This window comes from Cetorhinus maximus, chromosome 10, assembly GCF_964194155.1.
Source record: "Cetorhinus maximus chromosome 10, sCetMax3.hap1.1, whole genome shotgun sequence".
In the NCBI taxonomy this organism is placed as follows: domain Eukaryota; kingdom Metazoa; phylum Chordata; class Chondrichthyes; order Lamniformes; family Cetorhinidae; genus Cetorhinus; species Cetorhinus maximus.
This window is the reverse complement of record NC_135888.1, coordinates 65,323,499-65,343,957: the sequence shown is the minus strand read 5'-3', so window position 1 is coordinate 65,343,957 and position 20,459 is coordinate 65,323,499. Positions and strand designations below refer to the sequence as shown.

Here is a 20,459-nt window from a genome sequence, read left to right as displayed (position 1 = left end):
ATTGAGCAGCATGGAAGGATGGTAGTGCAGTGGATATGAGATGTTATTGGAAGATGCATTTGCTGACCATGGCAACTCCTGTATGGGCGTTGAACATTAATGGCACAGAAGCCGTGTGCTTGGCTCTAGACTCCTCTAATTCACCTCCCTGTTCAGCTGCTTTCATTGCCTCCTGGTCTCCTACAGAGACATGACCCTCTCCTAATTATGACCTCCTGCACGGAGTCCTCCATTGTCACACCAGGGAACCTGGGAGTGCTCTCTCTGAGCTAAGGATCCATTGGTAACCTTCTTCCTTTTGTCATGGCTTTTGCGAACAATTCCATCAGTTGCTACATCATGAATAACCCTCCCCTTTAAGAAATGCTGGTTAACTTCTAGTCATGTTAGCCACACACACCCCCCAAGCCCCCAGTCAGTAACATGTTTTGTGCCACAATCATTCAGATGGTTAAGCAGCATGACATTTGTCTGCTTCCTGCATCACTTTGTCTGGGGGCCTCTCCTTGCACCAAGTCCCATTCCCCTACACCCTATGCTCACTGGCATACATTGGTTCCACGTCAAGCGACGGCTTGATTTTAAGATTCTCATTCTTGATTTCAAATCTCATTCCTCCCTATCTCTGTGATCTCCTCCAACCCCACAACCCTCTGAAATGTTTGCACTATAATCCCAGTCTCTTGAGCATCCCAATTTTAATTCTCCACCATCAGTGGCTGTGCCTTCAGTTGCCTCGGCCCTAAGCTCTGGAATTCCTTCCCTACACCTCTCCACCTCACTTTCCTCCTTTAAGGCACTCCTTTACACCTATCTTTTTGGCCAACCTTTTGGTCATCTAACCTACTATCACCATATGTGTTTTGGTGTCACGCTTAGACAGGGATTTTCCAGCCCCGTCGCGGGTGAGGTGGCGCCCCAGCCAGAAGTCCATTGACTTGCAGCGGGACCGGAAGATCCCTGCGGTGGGTGGGTGCGGAAAATCCCGCCCGTAGTTTTATAATGCTCTTGTGAACAATTTGGAATATTTTCTCAGTAAAGGGTGTTTTATAAATATAAGTTTTTGTTCTCAGGAGGAATAGGTTAGCTAAGTGTTAAAGAAATCCTACAAGTGTGGCACCTTTTGCATAACTTCAGGGAGGTTGTCACACGTTCAACCCAAAGTAAGAGCACTGCGTGACTATCAACCTTGAGTTATCACTAAACAAACCACCTCCACATAATTTGCGAATGCAGTTTGGATGGTGACATTACTGAAAGGGGCATGGGGCCTTTGTTTTGAATTTCTATGCATTAAATATAGTACATTGTCAGTGTGACAGCTTGAAAATATCATGGCTTTGATCATTGATGGCCTCCTGTGGTTTTAATCTACATTTACAAATTGCAAACTGAAACCAATTATAAACTTGTCAGACCACAAATTACACTAAAAGGGAGAGCAGTAGAAACAGAGACAGAAATAAACCTGGGTTTGTCATTCTTATACTGAACTAAGAGGCACAAGTTCCAATAGAAATTTTTACTTGGGCCTAATTTGCATGCTTGGACTGAGCTTCCAGCACTAGTCACACCTTCGCCTCTTTCCTTCCTAGCTCCGCGGGAACAGATGTATAAAAGATTAAATGTACCTTTAGTTGGTGGTCCTGAGATTGTTGAAGAATTTTGAGTGGGGCAACTCATTTTGTAAAACAATCCTTCCACAGGTATTAGGTGCCTCATTAATATATTCAAGCTTGTAGTTTAGGTACAGAAACAGAAAATGCTGGAAAAACTCAGCAGGTCTGACAGATCTGTGGAGAGAGAAAAAAACAAAGTTAACGTTTTGAGTCCCTGTGACCTTAAGGACTCAAAACGTTAACTTTGTTTTTTTCTCTCTCCACAGCTGCAGTCATACCTGTTGAGTTTTCCAGCATTTTCTGTTTTTGTTTCAGTTTTCCACCATCCACAGTATTTTGCTTTTAATTTATTGTAGTTTAGGTATCCGCTCTGGACACCTAAGAAATGGCTCCACATATTTAGCAGCATTACCAATGCTGTGCAAATTGGGTACAGGCTGTACTTTTAAACTGCATAAGAAGTGGGAAAAAATACACACAACTTTTTATTCCAGACACTGCAGTTAAAGATTTACAGAAGGATTTAGATCAGTTAAGCAAGTGGGCAGATTTATAGTAAAGGAAGCTTAATACTGAGAAATATGAAGGACTCGTCATGTTCCTGATCATCAGTGTAACAATTCTAAAATAGCTGTGACTGAATACTGAAGAGAATTTTTGTTTCCTTTGTGAAGGGGAGATGTAAAAGGGGACTGTGTAGGAATTGAAGTTTGAAGACGGGATTGTAAAAGGACAGAAGTGTAGGAACAGAATACATAATGAGAGACAAAATTAATCTAACATGGAGAGACAGAGTGGTTAAATTACCATCTGGCATGCCAAAGATATTGATATAGCAGGATTGATTGCTGCCATTGTCCTTTGATAGAAACCTGTATAATACTAAAAGCATTTAGAACAGATCATTCATTTATATGAAAGACTTGCATTTATATAGCACCTTTCACAATCTCAAGACATTCCAAAGCACTTTAAAGGCAATGGAGCACTTTGAAGTGTTAATACTGTTGTAATGTTGACAACACAGTAGCTAATTTGAGCACAAGCCCCCATAAGCAACAATATGATTGTTGCCACACAATCTGTTATTGTAGTGTTGATTGAGGGACAAATATTGGCCAGGACACCAATGATGACTCTCCTGTTCTTCCTCAAAATCATGCCATGGGATCTTTCACGGTCACCTTAGAGGGCAGATGAGCTTCTGTCTCATCCGACAATGCAGCGCTCCCTCAGAACTGCATTGGAGTGTCAGCTTTGACATTTGTGCTTAAGTCTCTGGAATGAGATTTGAACCCAGAACCTTCTGAATCATAATTACATTTACTTACAAGTATCCAATGGATCTGTTGATAACACACTTTTCTTTTCTTTATTCTTCACTGGATGTGGGTGCTCCTGGCAAGGCTAGCATTTAATTCCCATCCCTAATGTTTGCACATGTCTACTGCTCTTGCTTGGACAAATACTGTTTTGAATCCTGGGAATTTCTAATTACCTAAGCAGAGGTACAAGGCATGCCATGGGGGTTTTACTTGCCTCTTGTTGTGACTCTGACAGAACATTGGTGGAACTTTTAGGGAAACGCCATAAATGATTGAAAATGACAGCTTTCCAAAACCAGTCAGTTGCAGTAATATTTGATTTATGTCAGCATGCCAGAGTGGAATGATAAGAATTCTGTCTGACCGTTGGGTCTCACTACATTTAACTAGGTACTGGTTGGGGATGGCCCGCTCTGATTCATGCAGAACATGAGGCTTATCTGGAATGGTTGCTGAGGCTGAACAAAATAACTATTCAGTGTAAAAATCCCAGAAACATGACAGTGGAGACAGGGAGAGAAAGAACAAAAGGTGCAAAACATGAGAACATAAGTCAAAGGGGATGAAATGGGCCATATGGACCCTTGAGTCAGTTCTGCCAATCCAAAAATCATGGTTGAACTCCTACATTGACACCACAACCTCTCAGCATGGTCTCTCTGTCAAGCCCTCTAAGTGCTAATACATTTCAATGAGATGACTTCTCATCCTTCTAAACTCTAGAGAATTCTGCTCAATCTCTCCTCATAGGACATCCCTTTCATCCCAAAAACAAATCCAGTGAGTCTTTGCTGTGCCATGTGTAAGTCAAGCATACCCTTCCTTAGGTAAGGAGTCCAAAACTGTACACAGCACTCCAGGTATGGTCTCACCAAAGCCTTATATAATTGCAGCAAGATTCATTACTCTTATGCTTCAACTGACTTGCAATAAAGGCTTATCACCATCAGGCTTCCTAAATGCTTGTTGTATCTGCATCTTAAGTTATGTCTACAAACCCCTAAATTCACCCGAATACCAACATTTGCCAGTCTCTCACCTTCTAAAAAATATTCTCCTTTTCCATTCATCTTACCAAAATGGATGATTTTACACTTGCCCACATTATATTTGATTTGACATCTTCTTGCCCCATCACTTGACTGGTCTATATCCCTTTGCAGCCTCTTTGCTTCCTCCTCGCTGCTTCCTTTCCCATCTAACTTTACATCATCAGCAAACAAGGAAATATTACACTCAGTCTGCTCATCTAAGTCATTGAGATTGATTGTAAATGGCCGAGGCCCACATCACTGATTCTTTTGGTACTCATGCCTGCTATTCCAATGTTACGGACAGGGGAGGGGGGATAAACTGAAACCCCCCAATTCCTTTCTGTCTGTAGTCAGTGTGGTTTATTTTGGAAATGGGATATGTGTGTGCTTATAAACCCCCATTAATGTGTGGTCAATTTTAAAAGTAGCAGATCTTTGTGGATTTAAACAAAGAAGATTATTTATTCACACATTCAGCCTGAAACATCTATGATACGTCAGTCACATACACACACTCCAGAAAGATACAATTAAAGAAGACAGTGCACTTCTAAAAGTATAAACCAAAAGAATGGTTAACAGTTCATGTTTCTTTGAGAGTCCAGTGAAAAAGGAAGCATTTTCCCATACTTGAATTGTAGTTCAGATTTATTCAAATGGCTGGGGGTTGGATTACTTTGAAGAGAAGAATGTTCAGCAGGCCATGAAGTCAGGCACTCGTGGCTATAAAATCAGGTCTAATTTCTTTACAGGTGAACTCAGAGCTTTGGAATCAAGCTGGGAGGCTTTCACAGAATCACAGAATCACATAGTGCAGAAGTGACCCTTCGGCCCATCGAGTCTGCACTGACACCTGAGAAACACCTGACCTACCTGCCTAATCCCATTTACCAGCACTTGGCCCATAGCCTTGAATGTTATGATGTGCCTAGTGTTCATCCAGGTACTTTTTAAAGGATGTGAGGCAACCCGCCTCCACCACCCTCCCAGGCAGCGCATTCCAGACCGTCACCACCCTCTGGGTAAAAAGGTTTTTCCTCACCCCCACCCCCCCCAAACCTCCTGCCCCTCACCTTGAACTTGTGTCCCCTCGTGACTGACCCTTCAACTAAGGGGAACAGCTGCTCCCTATCCATCTTGTCCATGCCCATCATAATCTTGTACACCTCGATCAGGTCGCCCCTCAGTCTTCTCTGCTCCAACGAAAACAACCCAAGACTATCCAACCTCTCTTCATAACTTAAATGTTTCATCCCAGGCAACATCCTGGTGAATTTCCTCTGCACCCTCTCCAGTGCAATCACATCCTTCCTATAATGTGGTGACCAGAACTAGACACGGTACTCCAGCTGTGGCCTCACCAAGGTTCTATACAACTCCAACATGACCTCCCTACTTTTGTAATCTATGCCTCGATTGATAAAGGCAAATGTCCCATATGCCTTTTTCACCACCCCACTAACGTGCCCCTCCGCCTTCAGAGAACTATGGACACACACACCAAGGTCCCTTTGTTCCTCAGAACTTCCTAGTGTCATGCCATTCATTGAATACTTCCTTGTCAAATTACTGCTTCCAAAGTGTATCACCTCACACTTTTCAGGGTTAAATTCCATCTGCCACTTACCTGCCCATTTGACCATCCTGTCTATATCTTCCTGTATCCCAAGACACTCAACCTCACTGTTAACCACCCGGCCAATCTTTTTGTCATCCCCAAACTTACTAATCCTACCCCCCACATAGTCATCTATGTCGTTTATATAAATAATGAATAATAGGGAACCGAGCATAGATCCCTGTGGTACGCCACTGGACACTGGCTTCCAGTCACTAAAGCATCCTTCTGTCATCACCCTCTGTCTCCTACAAGTAAGCCAATTTTGAATCCACCTTATCAAATTACCCTGTATCCCATGTGCATTTGCCTTCTTTATAAGTCTCCCATGTGGGACCTTGTCAAAGGCTTTGCTGAAATCTGTATAAACTACATCAACTGCACTACCCTCAACTACACATCTGGTCACCTCCTCAAAAAATTCAATCAAATTTGTTAGGCGTGACCTCCCTCTGACAAAGCCATGCTGACTATCCCTGATCAAACCTTGCCTCTCCAAATAGAGATAGATTCTCTTCTTCAGAATTTTCTCCAATAATTTCCCTACCACTGATGTGAGACTCACTGGTCTGTAGCTCCCTGGCTTATCTCTACAACCCATCTTTTTATTTAAAAAGACTTTTAAGCCTCTCGGTTTTAAAAAAGCAAAGGTGGCACAATCTTTTTCTGCAGCTGTTATCTTGTCACTCTTATTCTGCAGACTGCCCCCAGGTCTCTTCTGAGTTTTGGTATAAAAAGATTTCAGTTTCAGAGAACCAGTTTCAGTCACCTGGTCAATGACCATTGATACACAATAGAAGGCAGGTGATGGTCTTTCACATTTAACTTGTGGATAACTGGTCTTGACAGCTTTCCTTTGTTACATTGCAGACCTGGAGACATAGAGTCTAGGAGGCCATTGACTCTGTATTTTGGAGTAAGCTTCGAACAATGGCAGATGTGAATTCCACAAAGGAGTGCTAGGCATGTCCATTCAAGAGGGAGACTTCCACCCAGTATGATACAATTCAGAGCTTTCCAGAATCTTGATAGTCTGTGTTGAAGTTGCAAAGGCCACCTGACCCCCTTGGCAGCCATGTTAACAGTTCATCAGTGTCCATTTTTAAATAAAAGGCAGTACCAGAAGCTTCTATACACATACAGTCTATAGGTAAAGCTATGTGTTTGACATGCCTTTTACAGGGCATGGCACCAAAATGGAATCATTTATTCCTACTCTCTGTTTTCTGTCTGTTAATCAATCCTAAATTCATGCTAATATATTATTCCCAATCTCATTATCCCTAATCTTGTGTAACAACCTCTATGTGGCATTTTATTGAATGCCCTTTGGAAACCCAAATACACCACATCCACTCATTCCCCTCAATTAAACCCTCAAAAATCCCTGTAAGATTTGCCGAACATGATTTGCCTTCATTAATCCCCTGCTGACTTAGTCTAATCATATTTTGATTTTTCAGTTGCGCTGTTACCATGTCCTTCATAATGGATTCCAGCATTTTCCTTACTACCAATGTCAGGCTAAATGAGCTACTGTTCCCTCTTTTAGCTCTTCTTCCTTTCTTGACTAATGGGGTTACATTTGCTACCTTCCAATGCACAGGCACCATTCTAGAATCTCAGGAATTCTGGAAAATCAAAACCAAAGCATCCACTATCTCAGCTGTTCCGCCATGTGCTTGGGGTCTAGATCAGGTTCTTCAGAGTTTGTCTATTTTCCTGAAGTAAGCTACACAAGAGTGCAGTTTGTTAAAACCATTATCATTCACTTACAGCTTTATGCACATCTTAGAAACTCTGCACAAGGTTGGCCTTCTCCTCCCTCCAGATCTCTGTTACTTAGTCATGTGATGTTACATTAGCATCACGTACTGCTGCTGTTAACTCTTTACTCTACATCTCCCCCCACAATCTTTATCCTAATCATATACATCCTTCTGCATCTCTCCCCAAAGTCTCAAGCTTCACAGGGTAAGTCACTGAGATGCCTTGACTAACCACCCTAATCTTGTTCTGATCTTTTTCTGAGGTTGAGGACATTCTGTACTCTCTTTATTTGATATGATGACCTTCTCCTGGGTGGCTGTAGAGCTTTGTCTTGCTTCTTGTTCGTTATCTCCTTCTGGATCTGAGTAGGAAGCTCAAGTTTCTATCGGCTTTCATTCCAAGGGTATTAAGGCACTCCGGTTTCTCCATACAATTCCCTGGTCTGTCTCAATCCTGTAAGATCTTGGCTGTGGATCTCTTTCAATTATTATACCTTCTTTCTGTTGGTTGCGTATCTACACTCTCTCTCCAGGCTTCAGCACTGATAAGTCTTGTGCTCTGTGCCTGAAGTTAAAGCTCCAAGCCTGTTTGTTTCTTTGTTCCTCCTCATGCTGCTTTACCCTCTCATGGTCATTCGAGGTAATATTAGGTTTTAGTTTCCATTGCAGAGATGGAAGTTGTGTTCTCAATCTCCTTCCTTTTTATAACTCTGGTGGTGACAAGCCATCTTGTAGCGGTGAGGTTCGGTAACTCAGAAGAGCTAAATTAAGACCTTAATTCTTCATTAAGTCTTTAATGGTTAGTATACCTCTCTTAGCTTCTCCATTAACCTGAATGAATCCATATTCCTCCACAAGGTTGTGGAATAATTCAATTGAAAGTTGCGGACCATTGTCTGATACCACCATATCTGGAATGCCATGTGTTGCAAAGATTCTCTTCAGTGATTGAATGACCGCTTCTGCCATGATGCTGTGCAATCTGTTCACTTCAATCCACCTTGAGTAATAATCAATGACAATAAGGAATACCTTCCCTTTAAAATCAAATAAATACAATCCCAGGTGCCTCTACAGCCTTAATGGAACAACAGAAGGTGATAGTGCTTCTCTTTGCTCTTGGCTGTTCACTGAACACATGTAAAACAATTAAAAATCAGTTCTTCAATAGAACACGTAATGCCTGACCACAAGACCAATTGCCACAAGACTAATTGACAACATTTTATTATCCTTAAGTAACCTTGTGAACTCTTTGAAGATTATCAAACTGCAGTGGTCTTGGAATGACTAAACTGTTGTTAAAAACTAGGAGATCATCAATGATTATGAGATGCTTTCTCTGTTCAAAGTATTGCTGTAGCATTGGATTGTTAGGAGTGTAGTATTGCCATCCTTCCAGACAGTATTCCTTTATCTGGACATATCCGCCATCTTGCTATGGTGCCTGTTTTATCTCCTGCAGCTGTTTTGCAGTAGCCATTAGGTGTTTAGTAATGAGTGATGTATACACTTCCACCTCCCTGAAGAAATTCAAATCTTCCAGGTTGATTCCTTCAACTACTATTCCTGATACTGCATCTGCTGTTATCTGGTACTTCTTTTGGACATACTCAGTTACTGAATCATACCTCATTAGTCTCAGTCTGTAGTGTTGAACTCTAGATGGCATCTTCACAATCTCCTACATGTTCAGAAGAGTGACTAATGGCTTATGGTTTTAAATTTTAAACTGCAATCCCATCACATATTCTGAGAACTTCTTACATGCCCATGTTGCTTTCTTCTCAATTGTAGTATCTCATGGCAATATGGCATCTTTTTTCTGTGTCTGTGAGTGATCTTGAAGTGTAATAAACTGGTCTACATTTATCATCTCTTTGTACTTGGAATAAATACTGCACCCAGACTTGTAGATGATGTATCCCTATCTGCTGCTATTATGGTCAGCAGTTCTGGATTGTAATGTGCTAAAATTTCAGGAGAAATTAGAAGATTTTTGATTTCTGCAAATGCATTTTGCTGGTCCACATTCCAGCACCACTGTTGAACCTGTCTCAACAGCTGTCTCAACGGCTCTTTGATTCCAAATTTGGTAGGAGCTTGCCTACTTGATTGACAATTCTTAGGAATCTCTGTAGCTCTGTAATGTTCCTGGGTCATGGAAACTTTCCAATCACCATTGTTTCCTATGGCTCGGCTGTTATCCCTGAGGCTTGCGTGATGTGCCCTAAAAATTTAATTCTAAGTTTTGCAAATTCACATTTCCCATTCAATGTTAAACCTGCATTGTGTAGAACTTGCAGGAGTGCCCTCACTCTACAGTCATGCTGTTCCCTCGTGAAGCCGTGTACAAGTATGCCATCCATATGGCATATTACTACCTTCCATGCCTTCTATGGTCTGAGACATTGCTCTCTGGAATATTTCTGAAGAAGACGCAATTCCAAATGGTAATCTGTTACAATAATGATTGCATGGCCGTATAAAAGTGGCCAGCGTTCTGGATTCTTTGTCCAGAGGCAACTGCCAAAATCTGCTGTTTGCATCTAAATGGTTGAATAGAGTACTTTCAGCGAGTTTGGCAAGGATCTCATCCACTGAGGACATTGGGTGCATCTCATGTTCCACTGATATTTTAGTTCAGTCAAGTGCACACAGATTCTAATTGATCCACTTGGCTTGGGGACCGTGAGCATTCCAGAGCACCACTTTGCCGGTTTGGTTACTGGAGAGATAACAGACCCCACTGGCTGCCCACCCCCAACCCCCTGCTGTAGCATTGTGCTTAATTTCACCCTTGACTTAGTCCAAGAGTGGGTGAGGGGCCTTCCTCAGCGTGAAGAGGCAAATTTGTTTAGCATCATCTCTCAGGGAACATGGTATTCAGTCTTCAGTCTGTCCCAAGCCCGTAAATAATCTTGGAGATTCATTCCTGAAGGTGCTACTGTGCTGCTCGTCATCAGTTTCATCAACTTTATAGATCAGCTTCAATTGTAAGCATACCTTCCTGCTTAATAACAATGATTCTTGGTTCTGTATGACATACAAAGGTTCAATGATTTCTCTATCTTTGTATTTTAATTTTGCCAGGCGTTGTCCTATAACTTTCTGTGTAGTCCCACCTGGACCTTGTAGTGTAAGCCATTTTCCTTCCTCAAATAAGACTGAGACAGCCAGCCTTGTGTCTAATTTAAACTCTGTGGGGTAACCAGCCACTTCAAGTTTAATGCTCCAGTATTTATTTTCTGTTTTATGTACTTCTCCTAGGAAAGTTATTTCTTTTTCTGTGGTTCTTTCACTTCTTGTATGTGGTTTGGCCTTAATATTTTTTCTTTCTTTTTGCAGGCCATTTGTGTTTTAGATCGGCAGACAATTTTAAAATGTCCTAACTTCCCACAGCTATGGCACTGCGCTGGGCATTCTTCCCGCTTGTGCAGGTTTTTCCCACCACAACGAGAGCATTTCAAGATGGCAGTTGGCGCACTTTTCCCCATTTACACGGGCTTGTGTTTCGATGCACTTTCTCTCTTCCAGCCTCCAAATTGAACAGCATCACTCATTTGTTTCCAAGGAACCTCACTTTCCCTGCAAACAAACACCCTATTTTGCTTTCTGAGATCAGTTTGCTTTGCAGTTTGCATTTCCTTAATTAAGGTTAGATCTCCTTTCATTTGCAAGAGATCTGTTAAAGCTTCATCTAGCATCCCAACCGTACTATGCGATCACGAATTAATTGATCCCTCAATATTCCGTAGGCACAACTTTCTGCCAGCCTGTATAGATTGTTGATGAAGAATCCATACTTTCACCTGGTCTTTGTTTTATGTTTGTTAAATTATGCCCATTCTATAATTAAACCTTTTGCAAATGCTGAAATCAAATGCTGAAATGAATCAAATGCCTGGAGGACCTTCACATGACAGCCTGAAATCTCATCGACTCCCTGCCTTGCTATTACATAGTTGGCAATAGCTCCAACTGTATAAAGTACTGACCTGATCCTTTTGTTCCTTTTGTTGCAAACCAGAAGTGTTCAATCCCTGGAAAGCCTCTTTCTCCAGTTGTCCTAGTGCTGAGCTTGTTGTGTGCCTTCAGTGCTTTGGGAAGGTTCCGGGAGTGGCTGTATAGATTTCATGCTTGTACCAAGCTCTGGACTTGTTGCTGCCTCACTGGTGTTGTTTCTTGATTCTGGTGTGTACTCACTGCTGTCCAGACCCCGGGTCTGTGGTCTGTGTCTCGGCTTGTGTCTGCTGCACATGTGATGCTCCAACTTTCTGCTGAGTTTTGAACCTGTTTCTTTCATCCTCCTTTTGAGGATCTCTTGACTTGCCAAGTCTGTAGCTGCTTTTTGGAGCTTTTTCTGGGTTTTCTACACACTATCCATTGCCACCATGTTTTGTTGTGTGTTCGGGGTCTAGGTAGGGTTCTTTGGGGTTTGTCTACTTCCCTGTAGAAGCAAATGTGAGGTGAGGAAAAACTTTTTAACACAGCGAATAGTAGGGTTTGGAATGCACTGCCTGGAAGTGTGGTGGAGTCAGGTTCAATTGAAGCATTCAAGAGGGCATTGGATGATTATTTAAATAGAAACAATGCACAGGGTTTTGGGGAAAAGGCAGGAGATTGGCACTAAGTTAAAATGCTCAGAGAGCTGGTGCAGACACGATGGGGTGAATGGCCTCCTTCTACACTGTAACAATTCTGTAATTCCGTGATTAAGTAGATACTCAAGGCTGTAGTTAAAACTATTATCATTTATTTACAGCTCTACATACACCTTAGAAACTTTGCACAAGGTTGGACTCCTCCACCCTCCAGATCTCTGCTACTTAGTCATGTGATGTTACATCATAGTTACATCAGCATCAGGTGCTTCTGATGTTAGCCCTTTACTCTACACCTCCCCCCTCAAACTTTATTCCAATTATATACATCCTCCTACATCCGCAGCTGCCTCCTTTATATCTCCTGGATGTTAACCACATGTCCAAGGGATTTGTCAGCTTTTAATTTCATTAATTTCTTTACTCATATTAATTACTTTAATTTTCTCACTTTCATTAGACCTTTGATTCCCCATAATTTCTGCTATATCCTTTGCATCTTCTACTGCGAATACAGGCACACAATATATGCTTAATGTCTCCGCTATTTCCTTATTCCCCATTGTAATTTCACCATGTTTCATCAATTTCACCAGTTCAGCTGCCTGAGGGAACCCTCACTAGTGTTATTTAAATGGCTGACCAAGCAGCCTTCAGGTGAGGGGTTTTTTTTATACTAATTTTGCTGCTGCTGAGTTAGTGGAAGTACTGTGTTGTGTGTATTGGAGGAGTTTTACAAACCTTATGGATTTACAAGGAATTGTTGCTGGATTTTAACAAGGAGGCCAGAGGAATTTGAAGACCTTCCAGAGGAAAGCCTGCTTCCGTAATGGGGTGATTTGGGGATGGAGCATAGGCAGAAGAGAGGGGAAGCTGTGCCCGGAGGGAGGAAGAGGACTTGTAATAGGAGGCCGTACCCACCAAGGGTCTACAGGAAACATTTCACATACCTCTACCTTATCCAGGAGTAGTGTATGAGGAGCTTACATTTCAACAAGTAGGTGCTCACTGAACTGTGCCATCTCCTACAACTCAACCTGCAGCCACACAACAAGGCAAGGATGGCACTCACAGTGGACACCATTATTCATGCCAGGATTCTTCCAGGCGGGAACATTAGTAACATTTTGTAGTTCATTGTCCATTAGGAAGGTGACAGAGGTCCTGTACAGAAGGAGAGGGGACTTCCTAATTTTCTCACTGACCAGTGAGAAGCAGGAGGAGTGAGCATGTGCCTTTGCAAGGCTAGCAGGATTACCAATGGTGCAGGCTACAATTCACATAGCTCTGTCTGGCCCACATGTTAACGGAGTGATGTTCCGTAACTGCAAGGGCTACCACTCTAACAATTTTCAGTTGGCATGCAACCTTGACCAGATGATCCTCTCGGTGAATGCCCGCTCCACTAGCATCAGCCACAACACATTCATCCCGTGGCAGTCAGCTCTTCCCACTATGTTTCAGCTGCCATGAAGGCTGGCTACTTGGTATCATTTTACACCTGGCTCATGGCTCCATTCCAACATCCTACCTTTGTAAACAGCACATGTAGATTGAGAGCCATGGAATGACCAGGAATGTCATGGGGCAAACCATCGGTATCCTGAAGCAATGGTCCAGTGCCTGGACAGCTCAGGAGGAGCTCTCCAATACTTGCTGGAGCCTGTACAGATTCCTAATGGCCTGCTGCATCCTTTGCAACCTCACTATCATGAGGGTGCAGCCAGTGCCCACCAGGCCTTCAGAAGCCATCGCAGGAGGAGGAGAAAGAGGAGGAGAAGGAGGAAGTGAAGGAGGACGAAGCAGGGGAGACTGCCAGGATACCTTCCTGCCAGATGAGCTGTTTGTGAATGAGTATTCAGATTGCGGTTCCCATGAGATCCCATCCCCACATCACAGTTGCTCGCAATTCCGCACCTTTCAATTCATCTGCTACAGATTATCACAGCATCCTCTTTGATCAAGATTCTGAAATAAAAGACACACACAAATATCATTCCATAACATGTTCATCCAATATTTCCAACAATACATACAAAACTGAACTAATCGCATGTGTACATTCCCTTAATCCCTGTCCTGCAGATGCCCTTGCCTGTCCTAGTGTTTCTAAGCAGTGCTATCCCAGTGCCTGCAGCATAGCTGGTGGAAGGCTGCTGGGGTAGACTGCAGGTGACCTTGTGGGAAGACCTTGATCAATGCTGAGCTTTGTGTGAATCTGGCTTTGAACTGCTCTACCTTGGTATGGGCAGCAGCAGCAGTCTGGGCTGCATGGCTGAAAGGCGGTGGCTAGGCCAGTGTTGGAGTGGAAGTAGTGGGAGTACAAATACTTCCTTCCTGAGAGAGGACACACTTTTGTGCACAACAGAACTACTACCACTCCACTGGGTGGTGCCTGTTGAAGGACAGATCGCTGGACTGCTATGACACCCTGCATGACCCTTTGGGCACTTTGAGCTGTCTGCAACAATGATGATATGTGGTACCAAGCTGGGGTTGCAAGGCACCAGGCATGGGAATCATGATCTCAGACTAAACTCCCATGACAGCACTGAGACTTAGGCCATCAAATGATGCATCACAGCTGGGTTCACAAATGCTGACCACTACTTCCAGGCTCTAAAGGATGGATTCCAAGCTCTGTGCCAAGTTGGAGCCGGACTCTTCCATGCTCCTGTACAATGACAGCAGGCTAAATGGCAACCAATGCCCCAGGCCTCTCAGTTTGAATTCCCATTAGCAGTCTCCTGTACTCTGTCCCATTGAAGTCCTCCCCTGAATTCTCTTGTCTGTGATCTCTTCCTCTGAGGAGCTGGCACATGCGCTATCCTTTCCTTGACTGGCTGCAGGCCACTTGTGCCTGGCAAATCACCATGTAGTGATCCTGACTCAATCTCAATGCCACACTCTGAGATATGCACAATGCCAGTATCTGAGCTGGTAGCTGGGACTGTCAGATCAATTGAAGGTACCTCTTCAACAGAGGTCTGGTGTGGCTCACCCCCTTCAGTGTGAGGCTGCACTGGCTGATCAGGCAGAAAATCTTGGGTCTCTGGAAGCCAAACTGCAGAAGAGAAGGTTCAGGATGCTGTAAGTAGGGATATGGTGCCCTGGAGCAGTGGAAAATAAGAGGTCCATGGTCACACCAGCCTGTAGCTTGCAGTATATGCCTGGTAGAAGGATGAGGGTGAAGTGAGATTTGAGAAAGCCTAAAGGGTGGGAACATACTATCATCCTCAACAACACCAGATGCAATGGCTTCAGTCACTGCTGGCCTCATGATGTGAAGCAACATCTCCTCTAGAGTGCTCAGAAGTTGCAGCCATGCCCATCCTCTGGTTGCTCTGGCTGCTCATATGGCTCACCTTGTCCTGCATGAGAGAGGGAAGAATGACAGTGAGTTCGTTGCAATTAGTTTGGCTGAAGAGCGGCCGCTATGTGAAAGCAGCAAGAGGTGTGTCTGAGGCTGGCAGCATTGGCAACCACGTGAGGGTGAGGTTGAGTATCTGAATTTTTGGCCTGATTCCTAATTGTTACAGATTGTTGATGGTTGAATGATGGGAATGTGATTTATTGAACAATGTAGGCATTCTTGGAAGAGAAGTGGCAATGAATTAAACACCAAGATGAAGCAAAATACTGTGGATGCTGGAAACCTAAAATAAAAACAAACAATGCTGGAAAAACTCAGCAGGTCAGGCAGCATCTGTGGAGAGAGAAACAGAGTTAATGTTTCGAGTCTGTATGACTCTTCAGAGCTAAAGAGTAGAAATGTGATGGAATTATACTGTGTAGGAGGGGGTGGAGCAGGTGGAGCAAGATAGAAGGTGAGGGATAGGTAGGAGAGATTGACAAAGGTGTCATGGACACAAGACAAAGGAAGTGTTAATGGTAGTGGTAAAGAGTAAAGAAGTGGCATAAAGGTAAAAGCAGAATGTGTTAATAGCAGAACAAGGGTCAGCACTCTGTAAAAGCACAATGTAGAAACCAGTGACGGATGGCCCTGTTGGGGTGGGGTGTGGTGGTTGGGGAAAAAGGATTTAAAAAATGAATAAAATAAATACAAACAAATAAATTAATTAAAATTAAAATTACAAAGATAAAACCCAATTTAATTTAAAAAGGGGTCAAGATGGAGGAGAGAGTTCATGGTCTTAAGTTATTGAACTCAATGTTAAGTCCGGAAGGCTATAAAGTGCCTAATCGGAAGATGAGGTGCTGTTCCTCCAGTTTGCATTGGGCTTCACTGGAACTTTACAGTAGGCCAAGGGTGGACACGTGGGCATATGTACCTCTGTTACATAGAATCTCACTTCCCACTCAATCACTTTGGCCCTTGAGTAACATTCATCAGCAACTGTGTCCATCCAAATTCCTCGGAGGGCACGGGGTACGTCTACAAACCCTCTCACTCAGATCACAACAGCTCTGATGGCATAGCAATTCAGAGTTCTATTAAACCTGACCAACCAACACACCTGGTTCAGGAACACAGTTAACGTTTCGAGTCCGTATGACGCTTCAACAGAACTAAGTAAAAATAGAGTCATACAGACTCGAAACGTTAACTGTGTTCCTGAACCAGGTGTGTCTGAATAGCCTGTGGTGAAGCACTGTATGGCAACCCACAACTTCAGGATTCCTGCATTAATCTGACAGTTTGCCAGCAAAACTTCCACAAACTCTGGGCCCTGATTGCTATTTGTGAAACCTTGTGTACAAATTGGCTGCCCCACATCCCCACAGTTCAACAATGCCTGCACTTCAAAGGCACTTCAATGGCTGTACGGTACTTTGGAATTGCCCCAGGAGGTAAACAGGCTATACAAATGCTATTCTTTCCCAAAAGGCTAATTTGTTTTGAATATCTTTCCAGCGGTTCTGTCATAAACGAATAAGGTGTAAAGCGATTGTGGCAACAGTCAAAATAGTAAATCTGATCTTCCTTGTTTGGACAAGACATCTCCATGGTCACTGAGGTAACCCCCGGATAAATTCCAGTTGTCCTTCAAGACGCCCATTGTCCGCTTCCCAACTTCAAACACCCTTTTTTTGGCACACTTTCCGCGTTGAGATTGTGTAGGGATCGTACAGGAAAGTCAGTCAGACTCCTGCCTCAAGCATCTCATAGCAAAAATGCAACAGCCACTTCACAAACTGGCGCTGGATCTTTCACCAGCCTCATGCTCTAACTGAAACAGAATTACCTGGAAAAACTCAGCAGGTCTGGCAGCATCGGCGGAGAAGAAAAGAGTTGATGCATCTCATGCTCTAACTGATTCGATTAGTAGCCCTGGAGAAGATAAAACAGGCAGCAGCGACTTCAATGACTCATTTCAGTCAAGTCTTTAGTGGCCAAGACTGCGAGATAACTACAACAATATACCTGTTGAGCAGAGGATGATAAATGTGGAGGGTGCACCATTTTAAACGATTGAAATAGCCAACGAAACAGACATTTTTAGTGTTTGAAGCTGACCAAGTACTTTCCCCTGGCACTGACAAGCTCAAGTCACTGATTAAGCAGCATTCAAGAGAGGGCTCGGGTTTGGAATCACAATCCAGCTCCTGGACTCTGTCCCTGGACATGGAGAGTTCGAACCGAACCGATGGAGGGAGCTGGGGGCTGAACGCTTCTGAAGGCTTGATCATGTCGAACAGCTCCTCGGAGATTGCTGCCGGGCAGCTTCTGGACAACACCACCATGATGCACATCTTGCCCTCTGTCTACGGCATTCTGTGCATCGTCGGTATCGGGGCGAACAGCCTGGTCATTTACACGCTGCTGGTGTGCAAAACCAAAGGGGTGTCGGACATCTACGTACTGAGCCTGGCCATCGCCGACTTGCTGTTTCTAATGGGAATGCCCTTCACCATCCACCAACTGGTCAGGGACAGGCACTGGGTCTTCGGACAATTCATGTGCAAGGCAGTAACGGTCCTGGATGTCACCAACCAGTTCACTACAGTGGGCATCATTACCGTCCTGTGTGTGGACAGGTAAGAAAACTGGGGAGATTCAAGTTACAGATCAGACCTATAAAAATCCTCCATTGGTTCCACATTGTGACCGCCCCCCTCAAATACACAAATCTTCAAGGTTTATGAATGAGTGTTTGGTAAAGTTTTATGGGAGAGTTTAATGGGCCAGCACTATTTTTGTTACTAGTAACCATCTGGAAAGTATAAATGTGGTAATTGAAGATTAATATTCTCTCTCCCAACAACCCTAAAACATTTATATTCATTTTTTTTATTGATAGGGTTAGAGTATTTATCTAAACCCTCTCGGCGGTATAACTATTCTCTGGAGCTTGTGTGGGATGAAGGTGACTAAGACTCGGTGGGGGGGTAGGGTGGAAAGGAGATTGCTTATTCGGTCTCTGAATCTTTATAATACAGTAAAGCTCCACGGGGAACAAATTATGTGGAGATATTCAGCAGTTTAATGGGGCTGTAGTGTAGAGGACGAAACAAGAAGGGTAGCTCTGATGATCAAACTGGGATTCCCAAGCAGTTTCTTTACTAGGGAATCTCATGGTGGTGGCTGGGGGGAGTGGGGTAAGAGGGCGAGTGAAGGGCAGAATATTTGTCTGTCTCTCGTCAGATTTCTTCGTTTTTTGACTCAGCTGAGTAATTGCGGTTGCTGTATATTAATGAGAACTTTTTGCAGTGATTTCTCTGCACGGTTGTGATTTCATTGCTGATACTTCCGGAATTTAGGAAAGGGATCTTTGGGAGTGTGCTAACATTTGCCGGGGAACTCCAGGAACGCGTCAATAGAATCGCAGAATTGTCACAGCGCAGGAGCAGGCCATTCGGCCAGTCGTGTCTGCACAGGCTCTCCGAATGAGCAATACCCTTAATGTCATTCTCCTGGCTTCTCCCTCTAACCCTGTACATTTTTTCTTTTCAGGTAACAGTCTAATTCTGAAGAACTGGACGCAATACTCCAGCTGAGGCCGAACTACTATCTTATACAAATTCAATATAACCACCTTGCTCTTATACTCTATGCCATTAATAATTAAGCCTATGATACTGCATGCTTTATTGACTATGATCTCAATCGTTGAACTTCATCTGCCACCTGTCCACCCACTCCACCAACTTGTCTATGCCCTTTTGAAGGTTTACACTATCCTCCTCAGAGTTCATAATGATTCCATGTTTTGTATGACCCGCAAATTTTGAAATTGTGCCATATACATCAAGGTCTAAGTTGGTGGAATGGGCAGACAAGTGGCAGATGAAGTTCAATGTGGAGAAATGTGAAGTGATTCATTTTGGTAGGAAGAATATGAAGGGACAATATAAAATAAAGCATACAATTCTAAAGGGAATGCAGGAGCAGAGGGACCTGAGTGTATATGTGGATAAGTCATTGAAGGTGGCAGAATAGATTGAGAATGTGGTTAACAAAGCATACCATATCCTAAGCTTTATTAGTAGGGGCATAGAATACAAGAGCAAGAAGGTTATGTTGAACTTGTGTAAGACACAAATTTGACCTGAGCTGAAGTACTGTGTCTAGTCCTGCGTGCCACACTTTAGGAAGGATGTGAAGACATTGGAGAGAGTGCAGAAAAGATTCACAAGGATGGTTCCAGGGATGAGAAACTTCATTTACGAAGATAGATTGGAGAGGTTAGAACTATTTTCCTTAGAGAAGAGAGGCTGATTGAAGATTTGATAGAGGTATTCAAAATCATGAGAGGTCTGGACAGAGTAAGTAAGGAGAAACTGTTCCCACTTGCGAAAGGGCCGAGAACAAGAGGGCACAGATTTAAAGTAATTGGCAAAAGAAGCAAAAGCGACATAAGAAAAAATATTTTCACACAGTCTGGAAAGCACTACCTGGGAGTGTGGTGGAGGCAGGTTCAATTAAAGTATTCAGAAGGGAATTAGACTATTATCAGAAAAAGGAAGAATGTGTAGGGTTACAGGAAGAAGGCAGGGGAATGGAACTAAGGGACTTGCTCATTCGGCGAGCTGGTGCAGACATGATGGGCTGAATGACCTCTTTCTGCACAGTAACAATTCTGTGAATCTGTGATTAGATCCATTCTTACCCCAATGAAGTTGGCTTTCCCCCAGTTAATTATTCTTATTCTAAATTGCTCTTTGTCCTGTTCGATAGCCAACCTAAACCTTAAGATACAATGATCACTGTTCCCTAGATATTCTCCTATTGATATTTGATCCACTTAGCCCACCTCATCCTCGCGAACCAAGTCTCACAGTATCTCCCCTCTTGTTGGACTGGAAACATACTGCTGCAGAAAATTCTCCTGAACACACTCTAGGAACTCTTGCTCCACTCTGCCCTTTACACTACTACTATCCCAGTCTATGTTTGCATCATCCCTCCTATAATTCCTATAATTTTTGCACCTCTCTGTAATTTTCTTGCAAATTTGTTCCTCTACATCCTTTCCACTTGTTGGTGGCCTATGGACTTTTCTGAGCAATGTAGTTGCACCTTTTTTG

General features: G+C 43.2%; 1 protein-coding gene across 1 annotated transcript in view; it reads left to right on the top strand.

Annotated features, from left to right (window-relative positions):
* Window positions 1-17,556: 17,556 nt before the first annotated feature.
* The window catches only part of mchr2b (melanin concentrating hormone receptor 2b), a 64,398-nt gene continuing 61,495 nt past the window's right edge, over window positions 17,557-20,459 (top strand). The window contains exon 1 of the mRNA XM_078549740.1: window positions 17,557-17,969. Within this exon, the coding sequence (XP_078405866.1) occupies window positions 17,557-17,969 (413 nt within the window). The remainder of the gene's footprint in view (window positions 17,970-20,459) is intronic.